At 40.5% G+C, this 19,969-nt stretch overlaps 1 protein-coding gene across 4 annotated transcripts in view; it reads right to left on the reverse strand.

Moving 5' to 3' along the window:
* TRUB1 (TruB pseudouridine synthase family member 1) overlaps window positions 1-19,969 on the reverse strand; it is a 56,380-nt gene that overhangs the window by 13,200 nt on the left and 23,211 nt on the right. For all 4 annotated transcript variants that reach the window (XM_060768489.2, XM_060768488.2, XM_060768487.2 and 1 more), the window contains exons 4-6: window positions 18,265-18,346; window positions 3,108-3,180; window positions 891-1,030 (exon numbers count right to left, since the gene is read on the reverse strand). In XM_060768489.2, the coding sequence (XP_060624472.2) occupies window positions 891-1,030; window positions 3,108-3,180; window positions 18,265-18,346 (295 nt within the window). The remainder of the gene's footprint in view (window positions 1-890; window positions 1,031-3,107; window positions 3,181-18,264; window positions 18,347-19,969) is intronic.

Raw genomic sequence — 19,969 nt, forward strand, 5'->3', positions numbered from 1 at the left:
CAAAACATCTGGGAACCCACAGGTTGAAAACCCTGTGTTATAGGATTGGACTGGGATATGATAAAATGATCTAAGAAGGATCGAAGCAATAAGAGTGGTGGGAAGAGTTATTTTGGACGAATAGCTGAGATACTTGTTTCAGTATTTGTATTCCACCTTACAGACTGGCTCACATTTAGGGGAAGGAAGGAGTAGGTTATTTTCATAATTTTGTATGGGGGAATGATTTGTCCTCTATGTTTCACCCAAAACAGGGATGTTAAATTTGTTCTGGATGCAAGTAAGAATCCGACTTTGATGTGAAAAGTTTTCAAAATACAGGGTTCTGTGTAATGCTCTTTCCTAATAGTATTGATATATTTCCTTATGTGGCTGGGGATGAAGAAGGAAGAAAGGGAACTGAGCCATGCACACTCATCTGGTTGCATTCCAGGGTAGCTTTGATTCCCTCCTTACTTTACAAACACAAACATTCCTGGGAAGCTTTTCCTGCCCTGTGCTTCCCCCTCCCCCCGCCATCAAAGTGGAGGCACAATTGGTAAAGGTTACCACACTTATCTCTGATTAGAAATAATACCAGACATTGCCTTATATAACTGTGAGAGTGAGAAAAGTGGGGTTATTCTCTGAGAGGGAGTGCTGTTATTCTCTCTCTGCTCTGTTCTTAGTTGTGAAAGTTTTAATGAGATAAGAACATTACCCTACTCCAAAATACTCAGGACCCTTTGTGGACAGGCCAGGGGCTGCATGTAGTTACATTAGGGCTATGATCTGGATGTTATCTTCCCATTTAAAAACGTATCAATGGAAAATATTGTTTTTTTAAGAAGTGTGAAGGCACACTGAACTTACATCAGAACAGAGTAAAAATGCATGTTTTTGATTCTTACCAAGTGTGAACAAGGGTGGCTTGAAATTTTTGAGAGTGAGATTGTAGACCACAACTGGCCTGGCAGGCTTTGCTTCCACCAATTCTCCTTTCTTAACGAGAGTTGACAGTCTCTGTCCACCTTTCTTCAGGGCAGAATAGCTGATGTGTTGAAGAGAGCACACAAGGGGAAATTATTAATTTCACGAGGAAACAAATTTAAGATGCTAGGAAAGTAATTGTCGAAGGCTTTCATGGCCAGAATCACTGGGTTGCTGTGAGTTTTCCAGGCTGCATGGCTATGTTCTAGAAGCATTCTCTCCTGGTGTTTCACTCACATCTATAGCAGGCATCCTCATAGGTTGTGAGGTCTGTTGGAACCTACAAACTATCTACAGGCCCACTAAGAAAATCCAACAAATGTTACGTTCAGCAAAGGACAGGAGGGATCATCTCACCTCTGCAGGAGTCTACCATATAGCATGCAGCTGTGGACAAGTCAACATAGGGACCACCAAATGCAGCACTCAAACATGCATCAAGGAACATGAAAGTCACTGCAGACTACTTCAACCAGAGAAGTCAGCCATAGCAGAGCACCTGATGAACCAACCTGGACACAGCATATGATTTGAGAACACAGATATGCTGGACCACTCTAACAACTACCATGTCAGACTTACAGAGAGAAACCATTGAAATCCACAAGCACGTGGACAATTTCAACAGAAAGGAGGAAACCATGAAAATGAACAAAATCTGGCTACTGGTATTTTAAAAACTCTAAAATTAGGACAATACTGAAAAAATGGAGGAAATCCAAACAGTAAACCATCAGGGCCAGCTAATACCTCCCAACAAAGGATTCCCCCAGACAGTAAGAAGCCAAACCTTGAAGATGCAAGGCTATTCAATGCTAATCAAGGTAGTCAATTGCAACATTCACACCTGCCTCAAACAGACAAGTATTCTTTCTTCCACCCTGGACATTTCACAGATATATATACCCCACTTGTCCTAGTTTCTAACAGACCTCACAACCTCTGAGGATGCCTGCCATAGATGCAGGCGAAACGTCAGGAAAGAATGCTTCTGGAACATGGCCATACAGCCCGGAAAACTCACAGCAACCTAGATGCTGGATGGCCAACTGTCAGGAGTGTTTTGGTTATGCATGGCAGGGGATTGGACTGGATGGCACTTGTGGTCTTCCAATTCAATTATTATAACTAATTAAAGGCAAACCCAGTAACAAAAGAATAACTATATAAACACTCTGTTACTATGATTGAATGTGTATTGTTATTATGACAGAAGATATAGCCTGGAAAAGGAGAAGATAAACGTCATCCTAAACTAGAACTGTGCTTGGCAGGATATTCCTTCCTTTTTATCTCCACTTATGAGGATTAGAGTTATTTTTCTGCAGGGTTGGTTACAGGTTTTATTTCGGAAGCTTATTACAGCAAGGGCACTGCACCACTCAGGGCGGCTTCTGTGCTTACTGGGCTCCAAGGGACACCAAAATGCTTTTCCTCCTAATGTAAAAGTTTCAACCTTCAAGTCCATGCTTATCAGTTTTTTTAGAAGCACTAACCAAATAACAGAGAGAAGTAGGATATCAAATAAAGCCTCTAGTTTTATGTGATATTCTCAAGCCTCAAGTAAAACTAAGACAAACACATAAGCCAATCCTTGATGAAAGACAGCTACCATATGGCTCACCACTTCCCTGGATTAACGTGACCCACTGAAATGAAGAGATTGATAATGGAACTAGCAAATAGGGACAAGCAAGATTTCTCTTGCCAAGCACACTTTGCGCTCTTTGGAAATGCAAAGTATGTGCAATCAGTATGTTACTTTAACTTCCATCAGGAAAAAATGCCAACATCTTTCAAAAGACTTCCTGCTTCTGGTATACATATGCTTAATGGAGAGCAACACTGCCCAATGAATAGGGCCATTTCATTTTGTCATATGTATTCCAGGCAAGCGAAACATTTGCTTCAGCAATCATCAACAGCTTTTAAAATGCAGTCTAAAAGGGCCACTCGCATGTACTGTTTAAGTCAATGTCACTCTTGGCTTTGAGTCTGTCAAGTTAATTCATTCTTTTTCAAGCTTCCGTTTCTTGCCAGCTTTCTGCCATACGAAGGTCATTTTCTATTGCCAGCAGAATTTATTCCGCAAGCAGGTTTTCCAACAAGCTAGTTGGTTTTAAAATCAAAGTACTTACAGTGGGGGAACCTGCATGATGTTCCCCGTGAACTTCTGCAGGACATTCTCAAGATCCTCTTTTGTGATCTGATCTGTTAAAAAAGGGAAAAGCATACACATGATGATGATGATGATGATGATGATGATGATGATGATTATTATTATTATTATTATTTATTTATACCCCGCCACCATCTCCTCAAGGGAACTCGGGGCAGCTTACATGAGGCCATGCCCAACAATGCAGCAATGCAAATAAACAACATACAATGACAGTAAAATATAAAAATAAAATTCCCAAAAAAATATAGACAATCAAGCAATGTAAAATCACAATGATTTAAACACAGAAAATAAATCACAGTGGGACGTTGTGTTCCACAGTAATGGTTCATCAAACAGCAGCTTTGCATATTTCACAATGGTGTAAAGAAACAACTAGAAGTATTGTTGTGGGTTTTATATTAAAGCCAAGCCATAAAAACTCCCACAACCCAAGACTTAATCTTATGAGAGTAGAAGGATAGGGAAGTTGGGTTTCAGACAGATGAAGATGAGGGGATTGGGGTTTCAGAGCCTGAGCGAGTGGGAAATGAGGGGAATTCAGAGCAAGATTCTGTCTGTGAGAGGGAATTTGGAAGTGGAACTGTTTTGGAGTCCAGCAGACAAGAAGAAGACCTTTTGCCCCCAAGGATTTTAGCAACCCCTGATAAAGACCTGGCAGAACAAGACAGCTCATTCGAAGGAACAGCAGGCTGGATCTGAGGGAAAAAACATCAGGTGCAGGAAATCCAAAAGAATCCGCGAGAAAGAAGTGCAGACAAAGTTTCACAAGCCAGAACCTCAAGGTCAAAGAAATACTTTCATGTTTTGCAGCCCTTAAATTTGTGTCTCATTGAGATTTCAGATCAGGCAATGCTGCTTAAGAGTGAGGATATCAAGTCTTATTTCCTGTTTATATTTTAGCTTAAGTTCCTGGGAGTTTTGATTTGTGTTTTAAGAAGTTCTTATAGCAGTGGGTTTTTCTTCTGGCTTCATGTTCATGTTTTGATTCTTGTTTCCTTGGATTATGCTCATGTTATGATTCTTGGGGTTTTTTTTTTTTTGTACCATTTGGATTCTTTAGATCATTGCCATTGAAGTGTTTTACTCCTCACCAGCTTGGTTGGGTTTTTACATACTGACTACCTTTTCTGGTTACCTGTTGGATTTTGCCTTTTATATTCCTTTTGGTGACTTTCCCCTTTTTATATCTACTCTCTTCAATAAACTATTTTACCACTGCTTTTGGGTACCTGGTTGGTGCTAAGGGCAAGGTGAACTCTGGCTGGGGTGCCACAAGGGAAGAGGGAAATAAATATAGGATCTGAATTAGCTAGTTGGTTATTGCTGCTTATCATACCAAGGTCTGTGCATTTTATAGCTGAAATACCACAGTTGGCAACTACTGCAGCATATCAAAAGCTTTAACTGATTAGCAGAAGCCAACCTGCAGCATTTCAGATGGTGTCAGGACTAGTAATCATCTCTAGTCAATTCCAGAAAAAGTCAGACAGTTTCCCTTAGAATTTAAGTAGGACAGAACAGCAGGGGTGTGTATATTCTTCCCTTGCCCTTTCACTAACACCATCTCATGTTCAGTCATTCATAGATCATTCCTGACAATCTTGAAAAAGTGGAGGTGGGGGAAAATCTGTCTGCCTAAATCTCGACTGTAAAAATGATTGAGTGGGTTCGGATGCAACAGGGACTATAGGGAAAGCAAGAAGTGAAATGCATTTTGCGTTTTCCATCGCCTGGCTTTCCCACAACCCCATAAAAGAAAGGGACAAATGCAGAAACATTTTGTGTGGGTAAGCTGTATTTCAAGGAGGTCTGAGAAGCAGAAGCTCCCATTTTGTCTATCACCATTTACCACCACATCCAATGCCCATAAAGTCCAATGCTAGGCAGGCAGGACAGTACAACAGTCAGAGCACTGTACCAAGACTGAAAATCCCTGGATTCAGGTCTACTTCAACTATGATGTTCAACTTGTCCTCTTAACTTAGGGTGAACTGTACTATTGAATTTATGGTTAGCTATATGTTGTTTGATTTATGATTTGGTTTATGTATGTAAGACATTGAATTTTGCCATTATTTTTTGTAAACCGATTTGAGTCCCCCCGGGGGTGAGAAAAGCGGTATATAAATACTGTAAATAAATAAATAACTTCATAAAGATAAAGCTTCTGCATCAAGATTGGGCTGCTGTTTGATTTCTGATCTACTTTGAATGCTCTTTTCAAGTAAGACTGCAAAAAAAAATCTTCCTCTTTCAAATTATAATGTATGCTAACACCATCTCCTTAATGATATGCAAAATAGAAAGGGGGCAAAATGGCTAAAAATACTCATAACAAAAAACTCCTTTCTTATTGAAGAGGTTTTAAAGGAAAGTATTGAATAACTTACTAGAAATCCACAATGATCTCAATCTATGTTTTTCATGCATACAGCATCTAATCCAGCGTTTCTCAACCTGGGGGTCAGGATCCCTGGGGTGGTCACGAAGGGGTGTCAGAGGGGTTGCCAAAGACCATCGGAAAACACAGCATTTTCTGTTGATCATTGGGGTTCTGTGTGGGAATTTTGGCCCAATTCTGTCATTGATGCGGTTCGGAATGCTTGAATATAGGTGAACTATAAATCCCAGCAACTGCAACTCCCAAATGTCAAAGTCTATCTTTCCCAAACTCCACCAGTGTTCACATTTGGGCATATTGAGTATTTGTGCCAAGTTTTGTCCAGATCCATCATTGGCTGAGTCCACAGTACCCTCTGGATATAGGTGAACTACAACTCCAAAACTCAAGGTCAATGTCCAAATTTTTCCAGTATTTTCTGTTGGTCATGGGAGTTCTGTGTGCCAAGTTTTGTTCAATTCTATCGTTGTTGGAGTTCAGAATGCTCTTTGATTGTAGGTGAACTAAAATTCCAGCACCTACAATTCCCAAATCAACCCCACAGTATTCAAATTTGGGTGTATTGGGTATTTCAATTCCCCAGTATTCAAATCTTAGTGCATAAGGTATTTGTGCCAAATTTGGTCCAGTGAATGAAAATACATCCTGCACATTTCCATTATGATTCATAACAGTAGCAAAATTACAGTTATGAAATAGCAACAAATATAATGTTATGGTTGGGGTCACCATAACATAAGGAACTGTATTAAGGGGTTGCAGCATTAGGAAGGTTGAGAACCACTGATCTAATCCAGTTACAAAATATTTTCTTCCCTATCAAAAGGCAAATCGAACTAATCACAGACATATGGACCCCAAGTTTTGTCAAACTGAAAGGAATTATATTAATACCTGACTGGTGTTTTGAGTTTGGTATTATATTGAATTAAACCAGTAGTTTCGTCATATAGGTTGCATGCTCATGTCACACTAGGTTGCTTTTCAGCACAACTTTAACAAATGAGAGTAAGATATAGCAAATCTAGTGCTCTGATTGTATTTACATTTCCTTGTCCCCAATGGCTGAGAACCTTTGCTTCCACTTATAATCAAGTATAGTTTTACAGTTGTCTGGGCATGGAATTATCATTAATCATAACGTGGTTGGTTTAGACTGGGAGAAAAATGACAAGCACAATCCATGGGCCCAAATGTAATTCCCGAAAGCATTCCTTGTGACCTTGAGGTCCACCAAACCACACTGTCAACATTCAGTGGTAAACCTCTACACCCTATTTTTGTGGCAACGCTCATGCTAAAGAAGTTCCATACTTGTCATCAATGTTGTTTATTCATTCAGTCACTTCCAACTCTTCATGACCTCATGGACCAGCCCATGCCAGAGCTCCCTGTTGGCTGTGGCCACCCCCAATTCCTTCAGATTCAAGCCAGTCACTTCAAGGATACCATCCATTCATCTTGCCCTTGGTCGGCCCCTCTTCCTTTTTCCTTCCATTTCACCCAGCATCATTGTCTTCTCCAAGCTTTCCTGTCTTCTCATGATGTGGACAAAGTACTTCATCTTTGCCTCTAATATCCTTCCCTCCAGCAGTTAAGCAGTTGGGCTTAATTTCCTGGAATATGGACTGGTTTGATCTTCTTGCATTCCAAAACACTCTCAGAATTTTCCTCCAACATCACAGTTCAAAAGCATCTATCTTCCTTCACTCAGCCTTCCTCATGGTCCACCTCTTGCATCCATTCCACTACGGGGAATACCATTGCTTTAACTATGTGGATCTTCATTGCCAGTGTGATGTCTCTACTCTTCACTATTTTATCGACATTGGTCATCGCTCTCCTCCAAAGAAATAAACATCTTCTGATTTCCTGGCTGCAGCCTGCATCTGCAGTAATCTTTGTGCCTAGAAATACAAAGTCTGTCACTGCCTCCATTTTTTTCTTCCTCTATTTGCCAGTTATCCATCAGTCTGGTTGCCATAATCTTGCTTTTTTTTTTTTTTTTAATATTGTCATCAAGATTCCTTAACCAATCACACACATTTGCAACATGCCTCAGGCCTGCTGGGGCTCACTTCATGTGTAATAAAACTAAGACCCAGTATGACATGTGAATGCGATTATTGAATCAAAATCAAGAGACACAATTTAGGGGACTTTTAAATAATGTGAAAGGAGTCAAATTTGGGCCTGAGGTTATAATTTTCTCAAAAATTAATCTGAATATTCCCTCTGTGCACATTTCCTCTTTCTCTACGGAATCCCAGTGGATTCTGCTGAACAAACAGAAAACCAAGGGCACGGCTTTTGTCTTATGTGTTAATCCCTGCTCTTTATTTCTTCTCAGTACTTGCAGCTCTTTCTTCCTGAACAGATGGCTCTTGTGATACAGATAAAAAGGTTATTCCCTGAAAAGAAAACATTTCATCTCTTATGCTGCATCGGAAGGAAACAACTTTAATATCTCACTTTACACAAACGGAACATTTAGAACCATGATGGCAGATGCTGCCACTGTGCCCAGCAGCCATCTAAATGAAGTGTCATTAACAAAAATGCTGTAGCAGTTCATAAATCAGGGCTGCAGGAAGAGAATAATACATACCAGAATAAGGGGAGGGGAGAGGAGAGGGGGCAGGCCAACTCCCTAGTACTGTATATTTCTCGTTTTGTTTCTAAGACCGGACTCGTATTTATTTGAAGCATTCGTTCCTAATCACAGAGTTGGAAGAGACCTTGTGAGCCATCCAGTTCAACCCACTGCCAAGAAGCAGGAAAATCACATTCAAAGCACCCCCGACAGAAGGCCATCCAGCCTCTGCTTAAAAGCCTCCAAAGAAGGAGCCTCCACCACACTCCAGGGCAGAGAGTTCCACTGCTGAACAGCTCTCACAGTCAGGAAGCTCTTCTCATGTTCAGGTGGAATCTCCTTTCCTGTTGTTTGAAGCCATTGTTCCGTGTCCTAGTCTCCAGGGTGGCAGAAAACAAGCTTACTCTCTCCTCCCTGTGACCTCCCCTCATCATGTCTCCTTTCAGCCTTCTCTTCTGAAGGCTAAACATGCCCAGCTATTTAAGCCGCTCCTCATAGGGTTTGTTCTCCAGACCCTTGATCACTTTAGCCACCTTCCTCTGGACACACTCCAGCTTGTCAACATCTCCCTTCAATTGTAGTGCCCAGAATTGGTTCGCAGTATTCCAGGTGTGGTCTGACCAAGGCAGAATAGAAGGTAGCATGACTTGCCTGGATATAGACACTGTGCTCCTATTTATGTTGGTCAAAATCCCATTGGGGTTTTTTGGGGTTTTTTGCCGTCGCATGACATTGTTGGCTCATGGTTAACTCCAAGATCTTTTTCACATGTACTGCTGTCGAGCCATGCATCCCCCATTCTGTGTCTTTGCATTTAATTTTTTTCTGTCTAAGTGGAGTATCTCGCATTTGTCACTGTTGAACTTCATTTTGTTAGTTTTAGCCAATTATCTCTCTAATCTATTGAGATAATTTTGAATTCTGCTCCTGTCTTCTGGGGTATTGGCTATCCCTCCCAATTTGGTGTTGTTTGCAAACTTGATGATCATGCCTTCTAAGTCTTCATCTAAGTCATTAATAAAGATGTTGAACAGGACCAGGACCAGGACAGAATCCTGTGGCACTCCACTCGTCACTTCTTTCCAGGATGAAGAGGAAGCATTGGTGAGCACCCTCTGGGTTCATTCGCTTAACCAATTCCAGATCCACCTATTTGTAGTTTTGTCTAGCCAACATTTTTTCTGCCTAACTGGAGTATCTTGCATTTGTCTCTGTTGAACTTCATTTTGTTAGTTTTATAATGATGATGATGATAATAATAATAATTACAAGATAGTCTTGAATATATTCCTGGGCCCTCACATTTGGTTAGTTCCTATTTGAAATGAATTTTAGTTTCATAAAATCTCTAACAATAATGGAAAACAAGCTACTGCTAGCACAAATAACCCAAGGAGATATTGAAAGGGGGCTGCTTTTCTCATCTTTCCTCCAATCGTTTGTTTTTTCTTAAAGGAAAATGAATTTCATACTGTTTGATTGACTTCCTAGTGCCGCATATTCTCGCCTTCCTGCTGAGGTTTTTCAATCGCGTCTAGACTATCAAGGTCACTGTAATTCAATTTAGCAGACTTTGATAAGGGCTATTTCGGTTCTCTGGCTCATTTTCATGATCACACATAGACATAAACATAATCCCCCTCTTTGGATGTGTATATGCTAATGTAAGGCATAGAAAAGCAATTTTATTTGAAATGTATAATACAAAGGAAAGCTTTTGTAGCAACTATTCTTTAACCTGACTATGTTTATGTACTAAGTTGTTTGGCTGCTAAAATGAGGAAGAAAGCTTCACCTACAATTGAGTCTGAAATCTTTAGAGTGTTAATTCTCTGAGTGCCATCATCTTACTACACAAATATATATGGTATTTTCTCCCAGTGGTCCGTCTGTATAATGCCAAACTCAAAACACCAGAAATTGCACTTGTCAATTCAGGGCAATCTGGATTATCAGGTCAGAAGATCAGGATTGAAACTAGAATACTAATTGTGCATGTCTAATAATAGAAGCAGTTCTAGAGGGTTTTTCTTTTGATTGTAAGATCACTGCAAACCAGAATCCAATTTTGACCTCCAGGGATTACCCTGGAGCTTTGCAACAGGCAGGGCAATACTGCGTTGTCTCCTCATTATGCTGAATGACTTTCAGATGCTAGGCTCTGCACATATGTTTTCTGAAGATGTACATATGACCCGCTGCTAATCTACATAAAACATGAATGTGAGGCTTGAACGTTAGATTGTTTGTTGTTCAAAAGCAAATATGGCTAGTGTATTTTTCAAATGTAACCCATTGGATTCTTAGATGTTGTCCCTCTTGGGCATTTTGGCCACTGAAGAATGAGGCAAGTTTTAATCCATGTCTTACAGCAAAAATGAAAGAGCTTTCCATGTACCCTGTGTATTGATGCATAAGTCGAGAAATTTTAGTGAAAAAATCAGCCTCCAAAACAAAAAAAAATGTCAAGTCTATTTTCCCCTACCTCCATCAGTACTCACATTTGAGCATATTGAGTATTTGTGCCAAGTTTGGTCCAGATCCATCATTATTTGAGTCCACAGTGCTTTTGGATGTAAATGAACTACAACTCCAAAACTCAAGGTCAATGCCACCAAACCCTTCCAGTATTTTCTGTTGGTCATGGGAGTTCTGTTTGCCAAGTTTGGTTCAATTCCATTGTTGGTAGAGTTCAGAATGCTCTTTGATTATAGGTTAACTGCAAATTCCAACAACTACAACTCCCAAATGACAAAATCAATTTCCACCCCACCAGTATTCAAATTTGGGCGTATGGGGTATTTGTGCCAAATTTCACGCATCCTGCATATCAGATACAATTCGTAACAGTTGCAAAACTACAGTTATGAAGTAGCAATAAAAATAATTTAAGGTTGGGGATCACCACAACATAAGGAACTGTATTAACAGGTTGTGGCATTAGGAAGGTTGAGAACCACTGATTTAGCTCCTTCAGAGGTCAGACTGCGATGCCCATCATGTCCTACCAATGGCTTTGGTGGCTAAAGATGGCTGGAGCTACAGTCTAGCAACAGCTTTTCCCACTACTGGTTTAGAACATCTAAACTCATCCAAAGGCTAGTTCTGGTCCAAAGGTAGTTCAGCAATGCATCTGAAGATAAATCTACATTTGTGTGAAGCAAATGGAGGAATGCCAGTGAAATATCTTTAAACACTTGCAAAAGTGAGATCCCACTGCATGAAAGCAGAGAGAAAGAAAGGAAAATGCACAAAGACCCCTTTTATCACTGCAAGATAACAGAAGATAATTTACTGCTGTTACCTGCTATTGGGTATTATAGGCACATAAGATTGCACAGCAGTTGCTAGGAGACCAGCTATCTATAGCTTTCTTCTTTTTTCAGATGTAAAATAATTAATGGGGATAGTTTCAAGTTTACTCCCCAATTAGTGGCATGCTATTTCTCCGAAGAACCGAAGCATCTGCACATATGACCAAAAGCAAGGCAAGCAACAATACAGAAGCCTAGCAACCATTTCAGGTACTGAAAACATATCTCCTCTGTGGGTTGGGTGGATTTGTTTGCTTAACCTTTTATCTGAACCTTAAAAGAATGATCAGCCGGGACAGAGAAGGTCCAAAGAAAGTCTGCACTCCAAGAAAACCTTAAGAACAGAGGACTTTCCCCTTTATAAACCTCATAATCATTACCATCTCACCGATGGGTGCCCTGGAAAAAAATATTTATAGCATAAGCAAGCTATTATGGCTGAAACCCATATATGTTAACAAAACAAGATGCCTTTTCTTTTCTTATGAGGATCACATCTTAAGCAGATGTCATAAATATGGCCTCAAACCCAGCAGGAGTTTTAAAATATTTCCTCTATACTGCACAGTGGGTTAAACCACTGAACTGCTGAACTTGCTGACCAAAAGGTTGTCGGTTCGAATCTGGGGAGCGGAGGGAGCTCCCGCTGTTAGCTCCAGCTTCTGCCAACCTCCCAATGCGAAAACACGCAAGTGTAAGCAGCACTTCTGAAGGAAGGTAACAGCGCTCAATGCAGTCATACTAGCCACATGACCTTGGAGGTGTCTACAGGCAACACCGGCTCTTTGCCTTAGAAATGGAGATGAGCACCACCCCTCAGAGTCGGACACAACTAGACTTAATGTCAGTGGGAAACCTATATTGCAGTTATAACCCACTTCCATGTTCCAACTTACTACTGACATGCACAGAGTCCAAAGTACTTGTTCATTTATTTATTTGTATTTTATTTACATTCTATCCCCCCCCCCCCAATATGGGGACCCAAAACAACTATAACGAATAAGCTACATGCATTATTTTTAATTTTTCAATAAAGTATAATTAAGCTACATTACATATAATTAAGCTACATTACATGGACCTCTCCAGACGGTCAACACCGAAATCAGATTGACTACATCCTTTGCAGCCAAAGGTGGCGGACATCCATCCAGTCGGTGAAAACAAGACCTGGGGCTGACTGTAGCTCAGATCACGAACTTCTTATTGCCCAATTTAGAATAAAACTAAAGAGATCAGGGAAAATACACAGACCAGTTAGATATGATCTCACTAACATTCCTAGCGAATATACAGTGGAAGTGAAGAACAGATTTGAAGGACTAGATTTAGTAAACAGAGTCCCAGAAGAATTATGGACAGAAGTCCGAGACATTGTTCAGGAGGCAGCAACAAAGTACGTCCCAAAGAAAAAGAAAACCAAGAAGGCAAAATGGTTGTCTGCTGAGACACTGGAAGTAGCCCAAGAAAGGAGGAAAGCAAAAGGAAACAGGGATAAGGGGAGATATGCCCAGTTAAATGCGCAATTCCAGAGGTTAGCCAGAAGAGATAAGGAACTATTTTTAAATAAGCAATGCATGGAAGTGGAAGAAGACAACAGAATAGGAAGGACAAGAGACCTCTTCCAGAAAATTAGAAACATTGGAGGTAAATTTCAGGCAAAAATTGGTATGATAAGAAACAAAGATGGCAGGGACCTAACAGAAGCTGAAGAGATCAAGAGAAGGTGGCGAGACTATACAGAAGATCTGTATAGGAAGGATAATAATATTGAGGATAGTTTTGACGGTGTGGTGAATGAGTTAGAACCAGACATCCTGAGGAGTGAGGTTGAATGGGCCTTAAGAAGCATTGCTAACAACAAGGCAGCAGGAGACGACGGGATCCCAGCTGAACTGTTTAAAATTTTAAAAGATGATGCTGTCAAGGTGATGCATGCCATTTGCCAGCAAATATGGAAAACACAAGAATGGCCATCAGACTGGAAAAAATCAACTTATATCCCCATACCAAAAAAGGGAAATGCAAAAGACTGCTCAAACTTCCGTACAGTGGCCCTTATTTCTCATGCCAGTAAGGTAATGCTCAAGATCCTGCAAGGAAGACTCCAGCAATACATGGAGCGAGAGTTGCCAGATGTTCAAGCTGGGTTTAGAAAAGGCAGAGGAACGAGAGACCAGATTGCCAATATCCGCTGGATAATGGAGAAAGGCAGGGAGTTTCAGAAAAACATCTACTTCTGCTTCATTGACTATTCTAAAGCCTTTGACTGTGTGGATCATAATAAATTGTGGCAAGTTCTTAGTGGGATGGGCATCCCAAGCCACCTTGTCTCTCTCCTGAGGAATCTGTACAAGGACCAAGTCGCAACAGTAAGAACTGACCACGGAACAACAGACTGGTTCAAGATTGGGAAAGGCGTACGGCAAGGCTGCATCCTCTCACCCAACCTTTTTAACTTGTATGCAGAACACATCATGCGATGTGTGGGGCTGGATGAATGCAAAGCTGGGGTGAAAATTGCTGGAAGAAACATTAACAACCTCAGATATGCAGATGACACCACTCTGATGGCTGAAAGCGAGGAGGAGCTGAGGAGCCTTCTAATCAAGGTGAAAGAAGAAAGCGCAAAAGCCGGGTTGCAGCTAAACGTCAAAAAAACCAAGATTATGGCAACAAGAATGATTGACAACTGGAAAATAGAGGGAGAAACCGTGGAGGCCGTGACAGACTTTGTATTTCTAGGTGCAAAGATTACTGCAGATGCAGACTGTGGCCAGGAAATCAGAAGACGCTTACTTCTTGGGAGGAGAGCAATGTCCAATCTCGATAAAATAGTAAAGAGTAGAGACATCAGATTGGCAACAAAGATCCGCCTAGTCAAAGCCATGGTATTCCCTGTAGTAACCTACGGATGTGAGAGCTGGACCTTAGGGAAGGCGGAGCGAAGGAAGATCGATGCTTTTGAGCTGTGGTGTTGGAGGAAAGTTCTGAGAGTGCCTTGGACTGCGAGAAGATCCAACCAGTCCATCCTCCAGGAAATAAAGCCCGACTGCTCACTGGAGGGAAAGATACTAGAGACAAAGTTGAAGTACTTTGGCCACATCATGAGGAGACAGGAAAGCCTAGAGAAGACAATTATGCTGGGGAAAGTGGAAGGCAAAAGGAAGAGGGGCCGACCAAGGGCAAGATGGATGGATGGCATCCTTGAAGTGACTGGACTGACCTTGAGGGAGCTGGGGGTGGTAACGGCCGACAGGGAGCTCTGGCGTGGGCTGGTCCATGAGGTCACGAAGAGTCGGAGACGACTGAACGAATGAACAACAACAAGCTACATTACCATTTCATCATGACAATGCATAGCTTCAGGGTTTTTAGACTGTAAAGATCTTTTAATTACTTGCATGGTTATTGTCTAACCATGTTTTATACCAATACTTCTAGCATTATGGTGGTTCTTATAATATAAACATATGTTTACAATATATGATATATTTCTCTCCCCCCCCCCCCCCTTTAACAGTGTGTTTTCTTTTCCAAATCATCCCTGCTAGCTTGAGAGGGAGAGAAGACCGTGCAAGTCAGGAATATCCATTTATTTATTTATTTATTTACTATATTTGTATACCGCCCCTCTCAGCCCGCAGGCGACTCAGGGCGGTTAACAAAGGCAGCAATTCAATGCCAACTGCAGCATAAAACATTTAAAAACAATGACATATAACATAAAATCATAACAAGATCAGTTAAAACATAAATCACAAGTGTCTCTTAGTTAAAACATTGTCCCTTAATCCTATAAAAGCACTTTCATCTGAAATATTTGTTAATCTCTATAATATATAGGCATTTCCCCCTGCAAGCCTTTGCAATCCCCATGTACCTATATATCTTTCTATCTATATACATTCATTTTATATATGAATTTTCCCTTTATGTGTTTGCAGGTGTGTCTGCAGATCTTTGCACATCCTATATACATATAGATATCTAGAGATTTCCACGTACCTGTATATCTGTATCTATATGTATACATTATTTTTAAATATGAATTTTCCCCTCACATGTTTGCAAGTCCTTGCAAATCCTATATGGATATAATTATCTATATATAGAGAGGTGTCTAGATAGGCACAGTTGGCACACTGGCTTCAGTGTATGTCTTACTGTGAGCCACCTGGGGAGAAAAGGCTTACCCTGTTTCATTTCATTCCAAGAACACAAAGGTAGTACCTTAACACTGGAGCAACCGGAGTTACACCATAGCAATAAACAAACACATGCTTTCTTTGGTAACCATCAATGGGGTAGAAAAAAGATATGTGACCGAATTGTGAGGACAGTGGTATGTTGAGCAGAGGGAAGAGTTATGAACTACACTCCGAACGAAGGGAGGAAATGCACACTTTTCAAAGCACACTTAAACATTCATTACAAAAGGGAAGCACAGCTTGGCATTTAATCAGCCCAACACATGGAGCTGTAAGCTTACTCTAAATGGCCTAATAATCTGATGGAGAAAAATGATGACTTGCAAAGACAGAAGAAATTGTACACCAAGAAATATGGAGGCTACACAACCCAAGGAGCAAAATTGCTCGTGGGCTTTGGAGCAAAAATGGATTCCTTTTGGGAGGAAACAAAACAGAGCAGAGGCAGAGCAGCTATAATGATAATTAGAGTCCCATTTTTGGAAATAAGACAGGACATGAGGAAAGATGATGGTGATGACAATGATAACAGACTTCTAGGGGAAAAAAAGAACTCATGGCTTGGTTGGTTGGCAAATGATGGAAAACTGTTGTGATACTAGACTAACCCTTGGGTTTCTCTCATCGTAGCTTCACATTAAAAATGTGACTTAAGCAGACAGATTGATTGAAATATTGCTTAGAAGATGGCAAGAACATAATTAGAATTTGTTGTAATGACACACTGTCATGAGGATCATCACAGTCACAATATATATATATATTTAAAAACAGTTTTAGATAGAGAAGCTTTGCCAATCAAGTTTTCCCTCTGGGTGCCCAATTAAATTCAGATATTCTGTGTTCGCCATGAAAATGTGATACTATTGTAAAGGAATTCCTAAGGAAAAAAGAAGAAATAGACTACCTGAGCTTCAAGTCACTTGTACGGTTTGAGACAACAAACACAGAAAGTGTTGTTTTATAGCCAGGATCTAGGACAGTGGTCCGGAAACCTATGGTTTCCCAGATGTTTTGGCCTTCAACTCCCAGAAATCCTAACAACTGGTAAACTGGCTGAGATTTCAGGGAGTTGTAGGCCAAAACATCTGGAATCTCACAGGTTGAGAACCACTGATCTAGGATTAGTTCAACAAAAACTAGCCTATAATTCTGGGGAATAAAAAACAAGCCCAGGGCAATTCTGCCTACGAATTAACTGATATCTAACTAGTTGTAAAAAGCAGCATAGTGCAATGCTTTTTGTCGCGTCAGGAGCGACCTGAGAAACTGCAAGTCGCTTCTGGTGTGAGAGAATTGGCTTTCTGCAAGGACGTTGCCCAGGGGACGCCCGGATGATTTGATGTTTTTATCATCCTTGTGGGAGGCTTCTCTCATGTCCCCGCTTGGGGAGATGGAGCTGACAGGGGATCTCATCCGCCCCTCCCCAGATTTGAACCTGCGACCTGTCAGCACAGGGGTTTAACCCACTGCACCACTGGGGGCTCCAGCACTCCAAGTGCCACATGCAGACAACAATACATAAGTATAAATACAATGACATAAATATAATAAACAGGACATAACAATATCATTGATAAAATTATAAAAAATTGGAAAATTATAAAATGCTGTGGAACTGGAGGGTTGTCATAACAATCAATCAAAGTGTGGGTCAGTACTATCAATGATTCATCACACTGGCCATGGATTACTCAGGACCAAAGGCCTGTCTGAAGAGCCATGTTTTTAGACTCACCTGGAAGGCCTGAAGAGAGGGGGCTAATTTAATTTCTTTAGGGAGGGTATTCCAGAACCAGGGAGCCATCACTGAGAAGGCCCTCTCTCTCGTCCCCCCCAACCATGTTTGAGACGGTGGTGGGACCGAAAGAAGGGCCTCCCCGGCAAATCTTAACATTCGCGCCAGTTCATAGAAGGAGATGCAGTCTCGAAGATAGGTTGGACCCGAAGCGTATAGGGCTTTATAGGTAATCACTTCTACATAAAACATACCATAAAGAAGATTCAGTTGGGGGCCAACCTTGCTTATCTTTCTGGGAGGTGAGGAATGCTTCAGATTCTGGGGAAGGACTTTGAATGAACCAATTTAAAAGATACCCACGCAGGACAAGTAATGGAATGGCGACCTGTTAGGCTGTTGTGCATTTTGAAGATTATGGGAAGCAACTCCCTTTAGTTTAAGCAAGGAGAAAGCTTGTTAACACTATAAATCCTATGACTTCAGCAACTCAAACCCTTGGTAACAATACCTCTGGCAGTATTTCTGCTGTCGGTCTAAAATTTCAAAATTGGTTACCGAGTGTACAGATAATGCCAATTATTAATTTCATAGCACACAATACATTTATCATCATGTCCAGTATTATTTCAAGATATCCTTATTTCAACAAGAAACTGAATTTATTGTTGCTATAAGCTCAGAAACCAGAAATGCTTGCTGAGCGATTGCGTGTCACCTGAACATCTATTTGTAGATCCTAATCTGCTTATCACCCACTCTGCAAGACAAAACTCATTACTTCACAAATAAATTGCGAATTTTAGATAGATGGCACCTTTGCTGCTCGGAACATTTGATTATTATTTACCATAAGGTTTTTCTTCTGTGACTTTTCCTGAAGAATCAAATGTGTCTGTTGCCTTTCCCAATTCCCCAACAGCCGTGTATTTCTGTGAAGGAAAAATAATGAGTGTATAACAAAGGTAAAAGGGAGAAACTGGTTTCATCAAGAATATCAATACTGTTAATACTATGCTACTAGGCTATTTGAAGAACGGAAACAAGGCAAAGAAATTAGCATTAGGATTTAGGACTATTATGTACACATGCTCTTCTGATTTACTGCACTCATAAAAATAGAAGCACACTACTTGGCTATTATGAAAAGTATAAGCCATGAAAGGGTACTAATGTTAGAATATTTTAGTGAAGTACATGGGATTTAACACTGGAATGCTCTCCACCAGTTTCAGTGAGCTTGTCATCAGGAAGGATTGCACAAAGCTATAAAGTTGGAACATTAAAAAAAGGACGGAAGGAGGGAGATGACTTCAGTGCTCTCTGTAAATGCTGTCACCTCTCAGGAGGGAAAAGGAAAGTGAACCTACAGCAACAGAGACAAGGAAAAGTGGAGGAATATTATCTCTAAATTGAAAGTGAAGCACAGGAATTTCAATCTAAGTGAACACTCTGTGCATCACTGCTTCTCTTTAAAAAAAAAAACCTTCCCATTTTTGCCCTTAGCCAATATCAAGATTTTTGCATCATTATTGGCAAGAATAGGATGAAGAGAGAGGGAGAGCAAGAAAAGATCCTTTCAGCTGGCCCCTATGGATTGTTTTTAAACTTGAAGATTTCACCAGCACAGCAGAAAATTATACCTGCCAGTGAACGGCAGTGAACTGAAGTGTGCAAAATACTTTACAGAGCTTGGGAAAGTTACTTTTTGGGCTATAACTCGCAAACAGAATGGCTTCTGGCTATTCTAGCTGGGGCAGTGCAATACAAAGAAGGATTTATCCCAAATTTGAGTAGTTGTTAACTCAAGATTTTGGGGACCTCAGTTATTCCAATAGAGAGAAATCAATGAACATCAAACCTAAAATTGACTGCAGATCATGACTGTTCTGCAAAGCCTCTTTTTCCAGAGACCTTATGTTACTAAATACTATTTGCAGTATTCTATATGTAGGAAAGGCTTTTAAACCCCTACTTTTGGGCTGTCTAAAGGGGGCTGAATAGTGACTGAAAGCCAGACATTTGGTCTAATCTAGCAGGATGCTTAACTCCAATTTATGCTGCTGTTTGTAAGGACTAGGCTAGGTTCCTACTGAGACAGCAAGTATGCTTCATTCCAGGCACAATGGGATGAACAGAAAGGACTGAAGGATATAATAATAATAATAATAATAATAATAATAATAATAATTTTATTTCTTGTCCACCTCTCCTCACAGCTTGAGGCAGGTTACAGCATTGCTAAAATATAAACAAATACATAATCATTTTAAAACAATCCATAAAATACATATATTAAAATATACCTTCATAAAATATGTAGCAAAATACATAAAACAAAAAAAGGCATACAGTGGAGTTTATAATTCACCACTGAAACTGCTGGGTAGGCCTGCCGGAAGAAATAAGTATCTTAAATTCCAACAGTTGATTGAGATGTCAGAGCTCTATTGGCAGGTCGTTCCACAGTCCCTGATGACAAGGTCCTCTGGGTGATGGTTGCCAGTCAGGTTTTGACTAGTTGGGAGTAACTGCCCCCTAGAGGACCTAAGTGT

The sequence above is a fragment of the Anolis sagrei genome, chromosome 3, assembly GCF_037176765.1.
Source record: "Anolis sagrei isolate rAnoSag1 chromosome 3, rAnoSag1.mat, whole genome shotgun sequence".
NCBI classification, from domain to species: domain Eukaryota; kingdom Metazoa; phylum Chordata; class Lepidosauria; order Squamata; family Dactyloidae; genus Anolis; species Anolis sagrei.